The sequence below is a fragment of the Elephas maximus genome, chromosome 8 (genome assembly GCF_024166365.1).
Source record: "Elephas maximus indicus isolate mEleMax1 chromosome 8, mEleMax1 primary haplotype, whole genome shotgun sequence".
In the NCBI taxonomy this organism is placed as follows: domain Eukaryota; kingdom Metazoa; phylum Chordata; class Mammalia; order Proboscidea; family Elephantidae; genus Elephas; species Elephas maximus.
The window spans coordinates 8,344,734-8,365,373 of record NC_064826.1 but is presented as its reverse complement, the minus strand read 5'-3'; the positions used below and the strand labels follow the sequence as shown (position 1 = coordinate 8,365,373).

The 20,640-nt window shown below is 44.0% G+C and overlaps 2 protein-coding genes across 2 annotated transcripts; both read right to left on the bottom strand.

The window, feature by feature from the left end:
• Positions 1–1,657: 1,657 nt before the first annotated feature.
• On the bottom strand, positions 1,658–6,049 carry LOC126082202 (serine protease 58-like). The gene is made up of 5 exons (XM_049894597.1): positions 6,010–6,049; positions 4,370–4,526; positions 3,308–3,558; positions 2,615–2,751; positions 1,658–1,807 (listed from the first exon to the last, which is right to left on the bottom strand). Exons 1-5 carry the CDS (start codon positions 6,047–6,049, stop codon positions 1,658–1,660), a joined length of 735 nt encoding a protein of 244 aa, XP_049750554.1.
• Positions 6,050–15,163: 9,114 nt separating this feature from the next.
• Positions 15,164–19,654, bottom strand: LOC126081529 (trypsin-like). The gene is made up of 5 exons (XM_049893515.1): positions 19,595–19,654; positions 17,727–17,889; positions 16,615–16,868; positions 15,927–16,063; positions 15,164–15,411 (listed from the first exon to the last, which is right to left on the bottom strand). Exons 1-5 carry the CDS (start codon positions 19,632–19,634, stop codon positions 15,262–15,264), a joined length of 744 nt encoding a protein of 247 aa, XP_049749472.1. The 5' UTR covers positions 19,635–19,654; the 3' UTR covers positions 15,164–15,261.
• Between the last annotated feature and the right edge of the window lie 986 nt (positions 19,655–20,640).

Sequence of the window (20,640 nt, the reverse complement as noted above, 5' to 3'; positions counted from 1 at the left end):
TCTCAGCTCCAGGTCTTTGTCTCTAGCTGCCCGTTAAAAATGACCACCTCCAAGCCCCCAAGGACCCCAAACACAACCTGCCCAGTGTCACCTCCTTCCCGACCAGACTCCCATCCTTACAAGGAAGCCTTGGTCCTCCTCGTGTAGTTGTTGAAAACCATCACATCCTGGTGCCTAAATCAGAGACCTGGGAGTTACCTGAGACTCCTCCAGTTTCTTTCTCTTCTCACAGTTGATACATCACAATCTCGAAGATCCTACTTCCATAGCCCAAGCCAACCAGCTGTCGCTGCGTTGGTTCTGACTCACCGCCACCCCACGTGTGGTAGAATAGAACCGTGCCCCACAGGATTTTCAATGGCTGGCTTTTTGGAAGCATATCACCAGGACTTTCTTCCGAGGCACCTTTAGGTAGACTCAAACCTTCAACCTTTCAGATAGCAGCGAAGTGTGTTAGCCTTTTGCACCAGTCAGGGACTCCTTTTCTATCTCTTCAGTATTATCTCTTAATTCAGAAACCTGATTATAGAAATCTGACTATGTCATAGAGGCATTAGTGACCCCCTCCCCCAATGCTCTCAAGATAACAGCTAAATTTCTTTATCTAGCAGAGCAGATCCTTCAGGAGCCAACCCTTGCCTACCTGTATAGAATCATCTTTAACCACATTCTGTCTTCCTCTGCAGAGTTCATTTTTTACCTGTGGTGCTACGTTTCCCAGACCATGCCACCTTTTTGTATGTTCCTGTGCCTTCTCATAAGCTACATCCTCGGGTTTACAATGTCCTACTGTTACTGGAGAATAGCCTCGGTTCTTGTTTTTGGTGTAGGAAAGAATTCAAACACTGAGACAAAGAGTGTCAAGCAAGCAAGGGGTTTTATTAGTTAGCAGAGGGATAATAGTGAAAGTACACTTGACAAGACAGCATCAAGCAGACTGCTCAGAGAGAGAGTCTGAGAGCCCCAATAGTCGTTTTCTTAGGGTTTTGTACCCTTCTTGTCTCTTATCTCTCTGTGTTAACATTTAACAGCCAAGTCAGGGACCCCTATAGAGACTATTTCCTTGGCTTAAAGTTTAATTACCAAGTTAGGGACCTTACCAAGTTAGGAACCCCTATAGGGACCATTTCCTTGGCTCAGTGTTTAACTACGTAGGGACCATCTTATTGAGGAACGTCACAAACCCCGTCTCTTCCTCCTCCCGAGTGCAAGCTCTCTCCCACCACTTTACACTACCCTCACTTGTCTGTCTTTCTGGCCCTGTCCCTGACTCTCCCAGCCAGCACAGTTCTCCCAATGTTCTCATATCACTTAGTGCTCATATCCATTATAGCAATCATCACAAGGTACCGTAACTGGCTAACCAATGGCAAAGGCCACGTCTTACTCATTCATGTGTCCCCAGCATATGCAGTGCCTACAAAAGAGTTGGTGGCGCAGTGATTTTTGAATGAAGTGGGGACATTGTTAGATCCCTCATCGTTCTCATGGTTTCCGTGATAAAGAGAGTGGGAGTCAGGGCAAGCACTCTCAGTGGATTTTTTTATTGAGGACTTTCTATTTGTATTCTGTTCAAGAACAAGAAAGATGAAGAGGTGGTGGGCCCCGTAAAGAATCGTGAGGATGCTGCACCCAGGGAATGGAGGGACCAAGGACCTCAGTGGGTACTGATGATATTCATGATCCACCTTGCATAAGGATGAACTTCCGTGAAGAATGCTTCACTTCCTAGGGTGACACTGCCCTTGGCCCAGGACAGGATCCCATGCAGCCGCCCACTGCAGACGGCCAGAGCAGCTGAAACTTCCTGTTGGAGAGAGGAGACCAGAGGTCAGGGGGATCTGTAGTCATGGAACATGAGTGGATCCCAAGAAGTGGCTCAGTACAGTAGCAGAGACAGCAAAGGGACATACTCTTTCTTCTTGAGAGGTGACAACCTCTCTTCACATCTCTGCTGATTCAAGTGAACCTGACCTGAGTGTGAGCAGGAAGGAGGACTTGACCCAATCTGAGTGTGAGCAGGAGGGAGGAATTGACCCGAGCTGAGTATGAGCAGGAGAGGAAGGACAGGTGTCCTGCCAGATCTCCCACTCTGAAAGGGGGGATGAATCACCAGCTGCTCACTCTTTGGATGAGTGTTGTTACAGATTAAATTGTGTCATCAAAAATATTTGTTGTAAATCTAACCCTTATACCTGTGGATGTAATTCCATTTGGGAATAGGGTTGTTAATGAGACCATTATCAGTGTAGGCTGTGTCTTATGCCAATCACCTTTGGGATATAAAAGGAGCAGATTAGACATGAGAAGCAAGCAGAGATGGGGGAAGGTAGATGCCAGGCCACATGAAGATCACCAAGGAGTGAAGAAATAGAAGCTGAAAAGAGACAAGGACCATCCCCCAGAGCTGACAGAGGGAAAGCTCCCGCTAGAGCCAGTGCCCTAAATTCAGACTTCTAGCCTCCTAAACTGTGAGGAAATGTCTGTTTGTTAAAGCCACCCCCTTGTGGTATTTCTGTTACAACAGCAGTAAATAATTAAGGCAAGTGTCACTTGGTTTTCTGTGAGCCCCCTCCTCCTTGTGTTGTGGTCTTGTGTTCCGGAAGGAGAGTACCTTGACTTTTGAGGAGACCTTCAGAGGCTGTCCCACACACATGAAGTTCCCTGTGCTTTTCTGGAGGAGAGCCTCCTGGCACTCAATGAAGGGCAGAGAGTGCTGGTGGATCCATGCGAGGACTTCAGGGTCACTGACTGTGGGGGAGAAAACAAATGAGCTGCCATCCCCTTTGCCACGTGCACTCTTGGACCAGCCCTATTTCCCACCTACAGCAATCCCTGAGAACAGTCAATGCAGCTCCACACTCTGGTCTTAGATGTTCTCAAGATATAGCAACCACTGCCTGCTCCTTTTCTTTTGGTGTCACACGACTGAGGAGCCCTGGTGGTGCAGTGGTTAAGTGCTTAGCTGATAACTGAAAGGTTGATGGTTCTAACCTACCAGCTACTTCTTGGGAGAAAGTTGTAGCCGTCTGCTTCTGTAAAGATTTACAGCCTAGGAAACCCTATGGGGCAGTTCTACTCTGTCCTGCAGGTTTGCTGGGAGTCAGAATCTTGAGGGCAATGGTTTTGAGTCACATAGCTGCACTATTTCCATTTCTTTGGATTGTATTTCTTTGTTCCAGCCTTGGCAGTTAACTGCTCTAGGGTCAAGAACATCACCTCTAGCAGCTATTTCCTTCAAGAATGTCCCTCTGCATGTTCCCCAATTCTAGCCCCTCTGGACTAAGCCCACAGAGTTAGCACTTACAGTTTTTGTAGTTGTTCCAGGTCCAGGTGGGGATGAAGCAGGAATCATTGAAGGACATGGGCTCCAAGGCTATTGCTATGGTCCCCACGTAGCTGTTCATAGTGGCAGCCTTGGACAGCTTGATCAGCATCAGGTCGTGGTTCAGAGTGTGTGCTTGGAAGTCAGGGTGGCGCATGATCACTGAGTGGTCCCGTCTCTGCTCTTTCTTAGTCGGGATGCTGGGTTGGTAGACTCCCAGTCTGATTTTATTGCTTTGGGAGGAAGAAGCCAGGGTCATGGGACAGAACAGGGTCATATGATGTCAGAACTATGGAAAATGTGAGGGTCAACCCCTCCAGTCATCCTAAGTGTGTCTATCAGACCTTAGAAGCCAAGTGATCAGCCCCTGTCTGTAAAGTAATAATAACTATAATTTATAGGATTGTTGTATTAGAGGCATAGTGTATTTAAAAAAAAAACAAAAACCTTACATGGTGTTAAACTGTACCACCCCTCAAAAAAGTGAGGTTGAAGTCCTAAACTCCAGCACCTGTGGATGTCACCTTGTTTGGAAATAGGGTCTTTGAAGATGGTATCAGTTAACATGAGGTCCTTCTGGAATAAGGTGGGTCCTAATTCCATCTGAGTGGTGTCCTTATAAGAGAGAAGTGACACAGAGAGGCAGAAGCAGAGGGAAGGTGGCCATGTTATGACAGGGACAGAAACTATAGTTATGCTGCAGTCAACAAACAACTGGGGCTACCAGGAGCCGGGAGAGGCAAAGAAGGCTCTTCCTCTGGAGGGGACAGAAAGAGCATGGCCAGGCTGATACCCTGGTGGAGAACTTCTAGACTCCAGAACTGTGAGAGAATGCATTTCTGTTATTTAAAGGCACCCAGTTTGTGGTACTTTGTTACAGCAGCTCTGGGACACTGAGACAGTATCAATCACACAACACTTTCTCACACACAACAGAAACAATGAGATTTGCAAGGGATGTATTTCCTTGCCCAGGGTTTCCTTGCCCTTCTCTTTCCTGCTTGAGCAGGACCCACCCAGGTCCCAGAGCAAAGCGGTACTTACGGTAAGGGGCAGTGAGCTGCCGTGAGCACCCACTCAGGGTGAATGAGAGACCCCACACAGGGCTCGGGGCTGGACTGTAGGTAGACCATGTAAGGAATATTATAATTTTGTGGTAAGTTCAAATTAGCATCTTGAGAGTTGGAGGCCAGAACGACTACTGGAGAATTGATGGTGTCACAGGCAGAGAGAGAGAGAAAGGTTGAGAGGTTAGAATAGGCCAGGGCAGATTTTCCCAATCTTCCACTCTGTCCTTTAGGGTCGCTATGAGTCGGAATCGACTCGATGACAATGGGTTTGGTTTTTTGGTTTAAGGTCTTTAACATCAAAAAAAGACTATTTTTCTTTTTTTAATACATTTTTTAATACTTGAAAAAATCCAAGGGAATAATGGATGTCACCCAAGCTATATATTAAAAAAAAAAAAATTGCTTTTGAATCTATTCTGACTCATGGTAACCACACATGTGCAGAGTAGAACTGCTCTATAGAATATTCTTGATTTTAATCTTTTAGGAAGCAGATTGCCAGGTCTTTCTCCCACGGAGCTGCTGGCTGGGTTCAAATTGCCAACCTTTTGGTTAGTAGCTGAGCACTTAACTATTGCACCACTAGGGCTCCTTCCCAAGCTATGTCCCTTAAGGAACTTGACAGCATGTCTCCCTGTTTCAGATGGAATTATATTGAACTCCTGAGTCACTAACTCATGGGCCTGTCTCATGCTGACCATCTGATTGGCAAAGCTTTTCATGTTAACAATGAATAATAATTAAAAAAGCATCATTGTCTTATAATAACTTTGCAAAGTGTGGGGGTCATGGGTAAAAAAATGAAATACAGCCTGACTTTGGTGGTAGAAAGAGGGGGAAAGCTTGGATGAGGGCCATAAGTCTTCAGAGCTCCTGACCGCCGCCTCTGTCCTTGCTGGGCCCATTCCTCTAATGCCCATCTGCCCAAGTAAAGAGGGGGGAGGCTGCCAGGAAATGCAGGAACCTAGGAAACCACATGGTCAGGGGCTGAGCGGGCTCCCTGGAGCAGGGAACGTTTACAGCGCAAGCATCCTGGCTGCTCACAGATGCCCTGGGTGTGGAGAGAGCGTTGATCAGCACAGTTCTGCATAGAGACCGATTCCTGTTGTCACCTGCAGGAGCTCATTGTTTTTTAAATCAATTAATTAATTTTTTATTGCTGTAAAACTATAGATAACACAACATTTGCCATTTCAACATTCTTCACGGATACAATTCAGCGACATCAATTCCGTGGTGCAATCAACACCAATAGAACCAACAACCAAACCTGTTGCTGTTGAGTCCATTCTGACTCATAGCACCCCCTCAGGCCAGAGTAGAGCTATCCTCTAGTGTTTCTGAGGAGCAGCTGGTGGACTTGAACTGCCGACCACGTGATTAGCAGCCAAGCTCTCAACAGCTGCACCCCCAGGGCTCTAACCATCGCCAATATCCACTGCCAAATTTTCCATTTCCATGAATGAAAAACTCAGTGCTTCTGAAGGAGTGAGCTCATTGATTTTTAAGTGCCCTCCACAACCTATCTCTTTAGTAGTAGCTGGCTACTTCTGGCTCCCACCTTTCAACAGCCCAACCCTGATGGTGCCCTGGGCGGAACAGGGTCCCACTCACCAGCTGCACCCAGAAGAGTGAAGACCAGATGGCACTTCATGGTGGCTGGGACTACCAGGAGCACTTAAGTTGAATCGAGCGTCAACCTGTCCCAGTCTTTAGTCTGAGTGTCCCTGGCAAGGATAGCTGGGGAGAAGCAGGGGCAAAAGGGGAAGGGGACAAGGATCTTATAGTAGTCCTCTATCTAGTCTTTACCAAAGCCCAGTGATATCAGCACCGCCTCTGACGTGGGTGAGAGAGGGGAAGGAGAGGACCTAGCATACTCTGGCTCCTCTCTCTCTCTGGCCTGAACGTGTCCCCAAGGCTCTGTATATAGCAGGGACACTTCCCTCCCCTCTCTATGACATAGCCACTGTTGTCCCCTCCTCCCTTTGTGACTGTGAACTCTCTTGCCCTCCCTGCCCTCTGCCACTTGCTCCTTCTCCTAAGAGGCCCCTGAGGCTCACAGACTCACACAACAATGAAGTGTGAAGTACATTTAATATATTTTTTATATATATATATTTTTTTTTCCCTCCTCCATCATTTCAGTGATGAGGAAGCTCTGTCCACCTGGGAGTTAGTGGCTCAGTCAGGACTTGGAACTAAGTTAGCAGGTTCTCCATGAAAATGGTGAATTCTGCCAGAGCCCTGAGCTCCCAGGAAACAGCCATGGTTAAGAAACCTCCACCCACTCTTTTGTGTTCCAGGAAACAGCTTTCTGCAAAGAATACCCTTTTCTGTATGATTTGTATACAACTCCCTGTCACTTGTTTACCTGTGACAAGGCCCCACACAGACCTTCCAACTGCCTGTTCGCTGCCTCATGAATGCCTAGCTGAGATTAGAACTGTTTGACCCCCCTGAAGGAGCCCCTGAGAAGAGCCTGTGGTTAATGCATTTGCCTGCTAACTGAAAGATGGGCAGTTCAAATCCACCCAGAGGCACCTTGGAAGAAAGTCCTGCTGATCTACTTCCTAAAGGTCACAGCCATTGAAAACCCTATGGAGAACAGTTCTGCTCAGACACACTTGGTGTCACAGGAGTGGTAGGTGACTAGACTGGCTCCCTGAAAGTGGCTTGACCCAGAGATGTACATTTCCTGCTCAGCTAACTGACTGAGACTTGCCCTGATTGCAAACAATGCCCACTGTAAATTCCTCCACCTGTGACCTATTTACTCATCCCTGTGAAAGGCTAAGGCCAGGACACCGGATATTCGCATCGGAGGTGCTCTCCCTATTTCTCCCTAAGACAACTGTGACATTTCACAATACACCACACTCCTCTTTGTAAGTTCACTTTCACAATTATTTCCAACCACACCCCTACCCCACCCAGAGATAAGTCATCAATAGCCAGTTCAGTCCTACCTCCTCTGGAGAATAGATTGAACAAAGGCAAAGCATACAGGCCAGTACCGGCCTGTGTCAGAGTAATTTAATGAGCAAATCAGTTATAAAAGGCTGTAAAGAATAATATTACTATATCTCTAAAAATGATACACAAACTTCATTCTCCTAAAATTTAGTTATTCATTTGAAGCTTGTGACAGTTAATGTTGTGTGTCAACCAGACTGGGCCATGATTCTCAGTAGTTGGGCAGTTATGATATAGTTTGACAGTTATGTAATAATGTAATCGCCTCCATGATGAAATCTGCTATGAGCAGCCAATCAGTTGAAAGGATTTTTCCTTGGAGGTGTGTTCTGCATCCAATATATATGGACTTTCTGGCAAAATTTCCTGGCTCTTGCTCTGCTCTGGTTGCTGCATCTGACTCGTCATTATCTGGCCTCTGGTTCTTGGGACTTGAGCTCGCAGTCTGCTGTCTGACCTGCTGATTTTGGGTCATCAGCCCCTGCAGCTTTGTGAGGTCAGGAGAAGCCTCCAACCTCACACCTGGCCCATGGACTTAGGACTTTCCAGGCTCTTCCTTGATATAAATCTCCCTGCCTCTCTCTCTCTTTCTGTATGTATATCTATACACACACACACTTCACTGGATTTGCTTCTCTAGAGAACCCAGCCCAAGACAAAGCCCGCAATCTGAATTTTTCGAAATCCTCTAGTCTTTGGGTGATAAACCCTAAAACCCATACCTGTTACCATTGAGTCAATTCTTACTCATAGCGACCCTATGTGACAGAGTAGGACTGTCCCATAGGGTTCCAAGAAGCAGCTGGTGGATTTGAACTGCTGACCTTTTGGTAAGCAGCTGAGCTCTTAATCACTATGCTACCAGGACTCCGTCTTGGGCATACTATTTCTTTATTATCCAAATTTTTTAAAATTAATAGTGATAAAATAATTTAGCATTTATTGAGTTTTAATTCGTTGTGCTAAGCTCCCCCCTTCATATTGCTGGTGTGGTTTCTGTCTATTGACTGTCTTCTGAGTGACACGGAGTCTGAAGAAAGACCTCGGACAGCATGTTTTCTATGGTGTGAAGGAATTTTCCTTCTCTATGGAAACGGCCATAGCTGATAAAGAAATACACCTTACTCATCCTACTTTACTTCATCCTGGGTTACCCATATGTGGCAGGCCTTTCCTGGGAAAACTCATCATTCTCCCCATGCCTGTCTTGAAGTTATCTAATCATTATTTTATCTCATTCTCCAAAACAAATTCAACTATAAAACACAGAAGCAAAAAAAGAATATTGTTCTGGACATGTCGTGAGAAATTGAAGATTTGTATTGTGCAACGCATAGCAGAACTTCATAAAGATCTATCTTAGCTATCTCTACTCTTTTTCAAAATTCCTTCCTTAGCTTTTCTACCTCATCTCTCTCTATTTTGACTCATGGCAACACCATGTGTGTGTCAGAGTAGACCTCTGCTCCATAGGATTTTCAATGGCTGTTTTTTCAGAAGTAGATTGCCAGGCCTTTCTTCCAAGGAGCCTCTGGGTGGACTGGAACTGCCAGCTTTTGGGTTAGCAGCTGAGCATGTTAACCGCTTGCTCCACCCAGGGTCTCCTATCCCCTTTATTGTTTTCACCAAATAGATCAGGTCTTCATTTTGAAAATCCCAGTCAGTAGAACAACTGAAAGGTGGGTGGTTCTAACTCACCAGCTGCTCCATGGGAAACAAGAGCTGGCCACCTGCTTTTGTAAAAATTACAGCCTCAGAAACTCTATGGGGCAGTTCTACTCTGTCATATATTGTTGTCGTGAGTTGGGATCCGCTGGACGGCACACAACAAGGCAACAATACAAAAGCAGTTATCTTTCTCTTGGGAGGGTGTAACTTGCCCCATCCCAAGTGGCTTATGAGGGTATTGATTCAACAAAAGTGTCTTGGGTTGTAGGAAGGGGGCTAAATTATATAAAGAGAGAGAGAGTTTTTAAATATTTTTTATGCCTTTTTCCCAAAAGAGAGCAGGAAGGATTTTTTTTTGTTGCAAAAAACTGTAAAATAAACGTAAAAATGGAGAGACAATACAAAGCTACACTGAAGCCAGTTTTTGCTAGACACACTGCAGAGAGGCATTCTCTCCTTTGAGGGCTAAGCGATCATATTAGGTAATCATGAACATGAAACTGAAGAGGGTCTCAGTGGATTGAGGAGAAGGGTATTAATTCCAAAACTTCATTTTTGAGTTCAATTAATTGGTCATCCGACAATGGAAAAAGTGAGGTCAAAGTGAGGAACCTCAAAAGGAAGTTCTACGGCAATGACAGGCAGGGTCCTGCTGATGCAGGTGTCTTCCTTCTGTGTATGCTTGATACGGGAGCTCCATCTTGTTGAGGAAATGGAGGACGAGGCCGTGGATGAGGCAGTTAGGTGCAGAGAAAGGATACTCCTGGTTCAGGAGTTTGGAAAGGGGTTCCTCAGAAGTCCGCACTGCCTTTCTACTTCGTGTGTGACAGAGACATGCGGGGTGATGGGGGGACCCCTCATGCACCAGGATGACACAGTCCATGATTCCCAGGAAGGTACTATCTTCACATTTTAAAAAATATTCTAAAATTACAGAAATAATACATAAATGTTTTGACAAAATATTACAACAAAGAATCAGGGAAAGTCTCCCTTATAAATAAGGGCAAAACAGCTCTTCCATCAGCTATCAGACAGTACGACTTCATTTTCTTTTGAAGCACATGGTTCCCTTACTGCTTTTGGCTCATTGACCTGGAAATGTGCCTTGGTGGACACCTGTGGTCTTCCACTGGACTCCACTCTGGGTGGCTTCCAGTCTAATACAGTCTCAGAGGCAGAGCTGAAAAAGCCCAGAACTCTGCAAGTAGGAATGAAACCAAAACCAAACCAGTTGCCATCAAGTGGATCCCAACTCATGGGGACCCCATGCGTTGCAGAGTAGAACTTGTGCTCTATAGGGTTTAGACTGTGGCCTTTGGAAGCAGATCGCCAGACCTTCCAAGGCACCTCTGTGTGGACTCAGACAGTTAGTAGTGAAGCACTTAACCATTTGTAGCACCTTGAGACTCCTGTAAACAGACCATAGAAATAGGGACAGTCAATTAAAAATTCAAGTTGAATTTGCCTTATGGATATGGCCTTAATAACAAGCTATGTTAAATAACTGAATTACTTAACTGACTTTACACATAGAAGAATTGTATGCATAAATATAGTCCATGTGGACTGTAAAGGTAGTGTTGTAGGGCATATGCAACCAACAGGTTAGTTTTGATAAAGGAGCTCGAGTCTGTAGGTGAGAAGAAGAGATCAACTAGTGGAGCAGTAAGTCAGCTGATTTATTTTGGGGGTGCTGGGAAACTGTAAAACTGGAGAAACGGGTTGTGGAAAACTAGTATTACACAACAGCAACTGGTTTGGTTTTGTTTTATTCCTACTTGCAGTGTTCTGGATTTCTTCAGCTGTGTCTCTGAGCCCTTATTAGACTGGAAGGCACCCACAGTGGAGTCCAGTGATTATGCTAGATAGAAGTAGAAAGTGATTAGACTGAGCTCTTCAGAATAAATGAATATCCATAAGGCTAAAGGCTTTTGAGTTTGTATCCTGTGATTGTTAAGGTTATGTGTCAACTTGACTAGGCAATGCTTCTCAGTGGTTTGGCAGATATTATGTAATCATCCAATGTGAGCAAACAATCAGTTGAAAGGGGAGTTTCCTTGGGGGTGTGGTCTGCATCCAATATATATGGATGTTCTGGCAAAGCTCTCCCTCTCTCGAATTGTATCCAACTCATCATCCTCTGACCTCTGGTTCTTGGAATGTGAGCCAGCAGCCTGCCTCCTGACCAGGAGATTTTGGATTTGCCAGCTTCCTCAGCCCTGTGAACCAGCATCCTAACATCTGACCTGCCAATTTTGGGTGCTTCAGCCCCTGCAATGACATGAGTCAGGAGAAGACCCCAGCCTGATGCCTGACCCACAAATTTGAGGCTTGCCAGACTCCACAACTGCATGAGCAATTTCCTTGAAACAAATGTCTCTCTCTCTCTCTCTCTCTCTCTCTATATGCTTCATTGGTTTTGCTCCACTAGGGAACCCTGCCTAAGTCATATCCTTTCAATGAGACCGACATTCTTGGTTGATTTCTAAAAGTAAGACTAAAATAATACTAAGATTGTAAATATTTTCATTTTTAAAGGTTTTTTAAAATGTGATTTCACTACTAAAGTTGCTTGCAACTGAATACCTCCTAAGTGATATGATTGCATTTATGCATCTTTTTGAACTTATGTGCATATTTTAATAGATAAATTACTAGAAGTCAAGTTGCTGGGTCAAAGAGTCTACAGAATTTACATTTTAAAAGAAATTCAGAAATTGTGAAAAGCTGGTCTTTAAACAAAGTAAGAGGCAGAAAATGACAAATGTGCAAATAAGGGACTATTGGAGAGCATCAAGAACAAATGATTTATTTGCCCTTTTCTCACTGTTCTTCTGCTCTGATCTCCCATCTTTTATAGGTCTTAGTTACCTTGTGTGATGGTTAAGAATGTGTGTCAACTTGACTGGGCCATGATTCTCAGTGTTTTATATATGATCACCCTCAAGATGGGATCTGCTGTGAGTAGCCAATCAACTGAAAAGGAGTTTCCTTGGGAGTGTGACCTGCATCTGAATATAAGTGGACATTCTGGATTTTGCCTGGTCCTGCAGCTGGCTCCTGTTAACCTGACCTCTGGTTCTTGGGACTTGAGCTACCAGCTTATCTGCTGATCTTGGGATTGGTTGATCTACACAGCCTGTGAGCAAGAACCCTGCTCTTCGACCTGTCGATCTTGGATTTGCCAGCCCCTGCAGCTACAAGAATCAGGAGATGCCTCTATCCTGATCCATGAACTTGGAATGTTCTATACTCTACAATTCCGTGAACTATTTCTTTGATATAAATCTCTCTATATACTTATATACATAGTCATACACTTTACTGGTTTTGCTTCTCTAGAGAACCCAACCTAAGATACCTTGTCAGGTCTCTGAGTCTTCCCTTTACCTGAAGTGGCAAGATGAGTAGGTGTGTGTATTGGTGGTGGTGATGGGGTGGAGTAGAAAGACATTTTGGAGGAAACTGGGAATTTTAAAGCATATTTTGTTCTGGGGAGAACTTTAAGATGTTTAGTAAGGTAAATAAACTTAAGACTACTTAACAAAGAGGAGTTATACATAAAATTAATTTAGACCATTGTAACAATGACATATATATGTATAATAAAACAAATAACAGTTGCAGAAACTGATACTTTTTAGACATAACCAATTACCTCATGGGATTAGTTATTTTGGTTTGAAGACTTAGGGTTATAGTCTCCTGGGACAACATAGTCAGTTGGCATAATACAGTTCATAAAGTTTATGTTTGGTAAGTAGCGTCTGGGGTCTTAAAAGCTTGGGAGTGGCCATCTAAGATACAGCTATTTTTCTCTACTCATCAGGAGCAAAAGGGAAAGAAGGAAACCCAAGATTCAGAGAAGGAACTGGTCTACAGGATTGATTGTCTACATTAACCACAGCCTCCTCTACCCTGAGACCAGAAGAACTAGATGGTGCCTGGCTACCACTCCTGAACATTCTGATCAGGACCACAATAGGTGGATCCTCATAGGAAGAGAAAAAAAATGTGGAAAAGAACTTCAAATTCTCAAAAAATCCAGACTTACTGGACCCATTGAGACTGGAGACTCCCTGAAACTATTGCCTTGAGATACTCTCTAATCCTTGAACTGAAACTATCCCCTCATGTCACCTTTACCTAAATGGAAGGTTAGCTCATAAAGCAAAAGGATATCATCCTCGAGTACCGTGTTCTTCTAAAAAATCATCTATATAAGAGAAATGGTCACAAATTACTCTAAAGCATAGATGAGAAATTTGGGGGACAGTGAGACTAGGTTACTGGGAATGAAGCTGGGAATGAAGCAAGTAGAACAAAATAATGCAAATGTTGACACAATGTGAAGAAAGTAATCTATGTCACTGAACAATATGTGTAGAAATTGTTGAATGGGAACCTGTTTTACTGTGTACACCTCCACTAAAAATACAATTAAATATTATTTAAAAATTAATTTAGGCAGTACACAAACATAAAAGCAATCCAGTAAGAACTAAAGAGGTAAAAGAGGGAAGATCAATGGAGTCCAAATATGTGAGTCTTGGCTGCAAGGCTCAGGAACCTTGACTTGGTCCCAGCAACAGTGATAAGGCAGCACTAGAGTTCAGAACTGCTGTCTACAGATGTGCCATCCAGAGTGACAAATGGACAGAGACTTGGGAATGGGTGCCCACATTTTCCTCCCAAGATACTCCGTCTTTCCTTTGTTACTGAGCCCTCAAACATGTTCCTCTCTTAAACCTACTCCACCTTCTCCATGCTCAGACCCCATATGTCCCATCTCTTTTTCCACACCAGACCTGTTCAACTCTACCCAGGGAGAGGAACCTCTAGTGTTTGAGTGGACTACATTGGGATTACACGTAGGGAATTCTACTAAAAACCTGCTCTGGGGATTCATAGAACAAGGATGAGGTGGAGAGGGATGGCTTGATGAATTGGAGCAGGGACTCCATGGTGCACAACCCAGACAGGGTAGAAGACACCAAATGACACCTTCGCCCCACAACCTTCACTACCATAGGGGAATAGGTCTCTCTTCTGCAAACTTATCTGCACTTGTACTTTTTTTTTCCTTGTAGTTTAAATTAGTGCATAATCAGGGGTGGGGTCTAGGGGTATAGATAGTGGGAAGAGGGCACAGGTTTTCTCCAGAGACCATGCACCTCTAGCTATAGAACCCCAGTTGGAAAATAAGAAAGAAATTGTAGGAACATAGAGGTAAATGGAGACTTGGAGATGTAGGGAAAGTTGTGATGTTTAAGGTTTCTCCATCTACTAGTTTCCATGGTCACAGACTTTCAAATGGATTAGAGAAGAAAGGAAGAGAAAAAGATCACAGTGTCATAGCAGCGGCAACAATGCTTTGGGAATAAGGGCAGTGGGTCTCCTTTCAGCATTCCCGTGGCTGCAGGAAGTTGATTTTAACTTTCTGTATGTTCACTTCATCATCTGTTGAAAGGTATGGTGGTAACAGTGAGCTCGAACCTTAGTCACCTTTATATCCTCAATGTCCCATACAGAGGCATATAGTAGTGTTATGGATTAAGCTGTGTCAACAATTTATGTTGTCATTCCTAACTCCTATACCTGTGGTTATAAACCCACTTGAGAATCATTTTGTTTTTTATGTTAGTGAGGCAGTATTAATGTAGGACTGTCTTAACTCAATTATCTTTTAAGATATAAATACAGCCAACCGAGAAATCAGACGTGGGAGAAGGTAGATGCCATGCCACATGAAGCTAACCAGGAGAAGAACAAGGAATAGAAGCAGAAAAGAGAAAAGGACCTCCCCCCAGAACCAACAGAGAGAATTCTCCTAGAGATTGCACACTGAATTTGGAATGCTAGCCTTTTAAAATGTGAGAAAACAAATTTCTGTTTGTTAAAGCCACCTACATGTGTTATTTCTGTTACAGTAGAACCACCTAACTAAAAGAGTGATTAATAAATTTTTATTTATTTGACTGAATGAATGACTAAATAATCTTCAAATTCTCTCTTAATATAATTTTTAAATTCTATGTGCACCTTCTTATTTACCAGCCATCTCAAGAGAACATTCATAACATCAAGCAAGGACAACTCTTAGACTGATATGTGGTGCATGATGGGATGCTTTATTTAGATACTGTTTTCAGGCATGGGAGGAAGATCAGTTGACTACTGGGGGATAGATCATGGAGATGTACAGGTGGGCCGGGGAGGTGCCTAGTTGGCAGCGATTGTCTGCTGAATCCAGCTCACATAGTTGTAGACCTTGGTGTAGACACCGGGTTTGCCTTTCAGAGCACAGCCATTGCCCCAGGAGACAATGCCCTGAAGCTCTCCGTTGCAGACCACAGGGCCACCAGAGTCCTCCTGAGCAAAGGAAAAAATGGTTAGGCTCTCAGCTGGGCCCAGATGGGAGAACGGCTCAGGATAGCCCTGCATTACCCTGGGGCCATCTTCCCAGGCTGCCATCCTCATGGAAACACCTTCTCTTTTCCTGGAAATCCAACCCCCAGTCTCCATGCTCTACCCCTATTCCTCTCCCTCCCCCCTTCTAGTCCCATCTCTTCCCACAGCTGCAGGCCTGTGGAGCCAAGAAAAGCAAGGACTTGGGGGATTTAATGTCACTCAGCTATCCCCACTCCTTCCACATGGTTTACTTCCCACCATACACTCCTGCAAAATTCACGCTGACCTACTCTTGGCTGGCTATCTTCTGTGTATCTTTAGGGTTAATGGTTACCTTAACAAAAAATAAAATCTATAATTCATCCTATAACTATCCCACACCCCTCATAATCAATCCTAAGTGTTCCAGGAAAAGGAAAATATGATGGAACAGAAGGAGACTGAGCTGGTGGGAGAAGGAGGGCAGAGAAACGAACCTGGCAAGAGTCCTTGCCACCCTCCAGGAAGCCCAGACAAATCATGTTGCTGGTGATCTTGCCTGGGTAGGCACTGCGGCAGACACTGTCAGAGAGGATGGGGGCGTTCAGACACTGCAAGAGGTCTGGGTAGTTGGCTGTTGGGGGCAAGAGTGAAAACGGAAGGAGATTACCCACCGGATTCCTGGAATTTCCTTCTAATATCTCCTATCTCCTTCCCAACACTCCCACTCTTTTCTCAGACTGCAAATGTCTTCTAGTTTGGGAGAACAATGCTGTTCTGGAAGGTTCTAATCAACAAGCTATTCTCTTTCTGACGTGAGCCTCAGTGAGCACAGACCTCAAGTCCAGAGGCTTTATTCTTAAGCAGGTCTACACAACAGGCAGTACCAAATCCCATAGCCTCTGTTCTGTTTACCTCCCCAGTGCCTAGTTCTTTCACTGTCATTGACAACCCTTCAGTTGAATATCTTGGCATCTTTATCATTGTTCATTTCTGCTGTGTCTTCTGCATGATCCCAGCGAATAGATCTTCCTCGTTGCCATTAATGTATTCTCGGACCCCATATGCCCCAAGACTGTCCTCCGGGAACATGGTGTCGAGTGGCAGCTTGAACTAAAAGGCCCTAAGCATTTCTGCCCCTTATAGGACTCTGAGCCTACGAATTTCAGTTCCAGAGGCACTTACATCCACTGCTTTCAGTATTGCCCCAGCCAGAGATGAGGCACTGGGAGTGGACAGCAGCGCAGGACGTTGGCAGAGAGACTGTGGACACTTGAGAGTTGATGGTAGCAGGGGAGCTCAGTTTAATCAGCATGATGTCATTATCGATGGCGGCTAAGTTGTACTTGGGGTGGGGGATGACCTTGGCCGAGTTAATGAACTGCTCTTTGCCCTCAAGGACCGCGATATTGTGTTCTCCCAGACGCACCTGGATTTGGCTGGGTTAAAGGATTAAGTTTCCTAAGTATCCAACTTGAGGTGCCCCCACCTACCAGCCACCCCTGTCATGAGCACAAGCACAGGCAGCAGACCCTTTGAGCCTTCACTTGCACAGGTGATTGTGCACTGAAGGTAGACCCATGGGACACAGTGAGGTGAGATCATTTCCAAGGTGAGTGTCTCCACAAGCACAAACTCACAGCCTCTTCTTGTTAGACTACACAGGTGTAGGAACAGGATACGAATGGCTCCGGTAAAAGAATGGGAGCGGAAAAGGCATTGGTGGTTGGTCAGCACCTACCCTTTCTCCTCTGTTGGATTACTGATTATTGAAGGGAGCTGAGGCAGGAGTCAGAGGTGAGACAGAATATTGGAAAGGAAAGGGCATTGGTGTTGATCAGCACCTGCCCTTTCTCCTCTTATTATTATTATTATTGAAAGGAGACTTGGCAGAAGTAAGAGGTAAGACAGAATATTAAGGGGATAGAATAAGTTACGCTTATTTTTAATGTTATACTGAAAGTTCAGGTACTTTATTACCTTCACAATCCTTTTTTTTGGCTGAGTTATAATGATTAGGACTACATCCTGGTTCATGTTCCCAAGCTTTTTCTAGGGATGCTTCCCCACCCACTGCTCCCCCTCCACACACCCTTATGTTGATAGTCTTGTCATTTGGGAGGACATCAAGGAAACTCTGAGGGTCCTCCCCATAACTTACAACTCTGGAGAAATAGTGGGACTCTTAGAAGCTGGATGCTTCACCCCTCATGCTTGACTCTGTAGGGATCCTTGGCTTTGGCAAGTCTGGGGATTGCATAGACCTTCAAACACAGGGACACAGTGTTGGCACTTACGGCCTGTAGCAGTGAGCTGCGGACACCACCCACTGGTCAGTGATGAGGACGCCACCACAGAAGTGATTGCCCCCTGAGTTCAGGGACACCTGGTAGGGGAGGGAATTCTTCTGACAGGTGTAGCCGCCAACAATCTTGTCATCATCATCAGTGGTGAAAGCAACTGACAGGGAGAAAGTTGGGAACATTCTGTTAGACCCATAGTTCTTGGAATTTCTACTCCACCATGAAGTTCTTGCAGAGTAGTAAGAAAAAAAGAGTTCTCTTGTCCCACATAACAAGGAAATGGTGGTTTTCAGGTAATTTGTCTTAAAACAGTATCACTCTATATCTTTAACATGCACCCTACTTATACCATTATATTATTTTCAATTTGTGCTTTAAATTTAGTAAATATATTGTTTAGGTTGTTCTTCACGTGTGTGCCATACACACGCACACAGATGCACGCACACAGATCAGAGACCCCTTGCACCACAGCCTGAGGGTAAAAAGTAAACTTATTTCACAGAGCCCTGCTCAGGGGCCCTGCAAATACGTCTTCAGTAAAGCTTTGCATTATCATGGAGTGTTTGTTTTTGGTGGTTGGTATATCATCTCCTCATGTGATGAAGAGAAGGAGGGACTTAGAAGCTACCTGAGAATATTCTGGCCTGGAGAGCAAAGGGAGGTTTGTACTTTTGTTTCCTAAATTTCTGTTCTTGTTTTCAGACTAAAAGTAATTACACAAAACATTATAAGGTCTCTCTCCCCAACCTTTCCCTTATTCCAATTATTGTTAAAATATTTATCAATTAATTTAGGTTTATGAAGAATGGCCCTCTAATTTATCAAAATTTCCCGCAACTTCAAAAGTTTTGATTATTTATATGAGCCCTACTGTTAAAGTAATTTTAAGGAAGAAGTTCCTAAGTGTCTAAACAGATGTACTGAAATAATGCTGCCCAAATTGGGAAATTTTAGTATTCGGTTTTTGTAGTATAAAATTTAGTAAGCTGAAATAGAAATAGCCATTTCTCTATTCCTTTTTATGATTTAAAAACATATTATTTTACACCAGAGGGACTTCACTGACAAAGACGTTGTAAACACAAACCTATAGCTTTCATTCATGAGAAATAAAATGTCTCTGCCTCCTAAAATCCCTTGAATCCTGTCCTTCACAGAGAGACTCGGGCTCTGACACTACTAGACTCTTCAAGGTATACAAGATTAGTCCCAATTACTGGTACAAATAGTTAAGCACTAGACTACCAGTAGAAAGGTTGGCAGTTCAAGTCCATCCACAGACACCTGGTGATCTACTTCCAAAAAATCAGCCATTGAAAACCCTATGGAGCACAGTTCTACTCTGACGCATGTGGGTGTTCCATGATCAGAGTTGAATCAAGGGCAAATACATACATACATACATATATATATATTTACACATTTCCAAACCCCACATTATATATATATATATATATATATATATATATACTGGTTTTGTGTGTGTGTGTGTGTGTTGCTAACACCAAATCCTTAGAATGGTCAAGACACACACTTCCTTAATGTGGACTGCCTTTCATCGCCTTTCCTTCATAGCTTCTACCTGTTCTTTGAAATTCAGAGTAAACCCTGCCTCTCTATGCTTCTACCATGGGCACTCCTGCTCACCTTGATCTTCCTGACCTGCAGCACTTGTACCCAACAAGTGAGATTCAAGTACCTATAAGCTTACATATTGTACACTGCTGCTGTTCCAACATGCTAGGTTTCTTGACTACAGAGACTATGTTTAATACTCATTGTTGTCTTCCAGAGCACATACTTAAACATGTGGTAGACACCTGTGAGAGACACCCACTGATTCATTACAAGAGACTCACCAGCAGCTCCCAGGAGAGTGAGGATGATGAAGGCCTTCATGGTTGCTCAGTGGATCCAGGCTGGGCAATAGGATGAAGGGGTCTAGTCCACAGCTATTTAAATTCCTAGACTGGTCATTACCATCCATGGTCACAGGAGCAGAAACATGATTTCACTGAAAACTCAAAAATCCAAATTTAGAATTCAAACCTGTGTCAGGTGGAGAATAGTTCAGCATCACAAGCAATCATCTGCCCTTGTCCATTTTCCAGAAGGCTATGGGAATGGAAGTAAAGAGCCCACCTGTTGGAAACTGTTCCCCACAAGAGGAAAGTAAGTTGGCATAAGGCCACAGAACACAGCTACAGGTGTCCTGATTCTCAAAAAAAAAAAAAAAAAAAAAAAACTTAGGTACTTGGTTTTTCTGGCTCTGAACGTCCACCTGAAGCACTATCTTGAAACTTCACTCTTGATGTGCAATTAATACCAGCTCTTTGACTATTTTAATACTTAGTCTTGTGGTAACTCAGGTCTTATGTATCCATGTGAGCATCATTATGTATAGGAACGACTTGTTCCCCTGAGGAAAAGAAAAGTGTTCTGGTTGGAAACTACAACAGATCAAATGAGGAGAGTAAAAAATTATAATATCCTTTGCTGTCAAGGAGATTCCAACTATAGTGACCCTATAAGATAGAGTAGAACTGCCCCATAAGGTTTCGAAGGAGTGGCTGGTGGATTCCAACTGCTGACCTTTTGGTTAGAGACCAAGCTCTTAACTACTGCACCACCAGGGCTCCAAAAATTATAATCACGTGCATTTTCTAGAGCTGACTATGTGTCAGGGAAGCTCTAAGCCCTTTGCCTGTGTTACCTGGTAATCCTTCTAAGGACCACACAGGCCAGTTGCCACGGAGTCAGCTCTAGCTTATGAAAACCCCATGTGTGTCAGAGTAGAACTGTGCTCCACAGGGTTTTCTATGGCTGATTTTTTAGAAATACATTGCTAGGACTTTCTTCCAAGAAGGCTCTGGGTGGATGAGAAACACCAACCTTTCCATTAGTG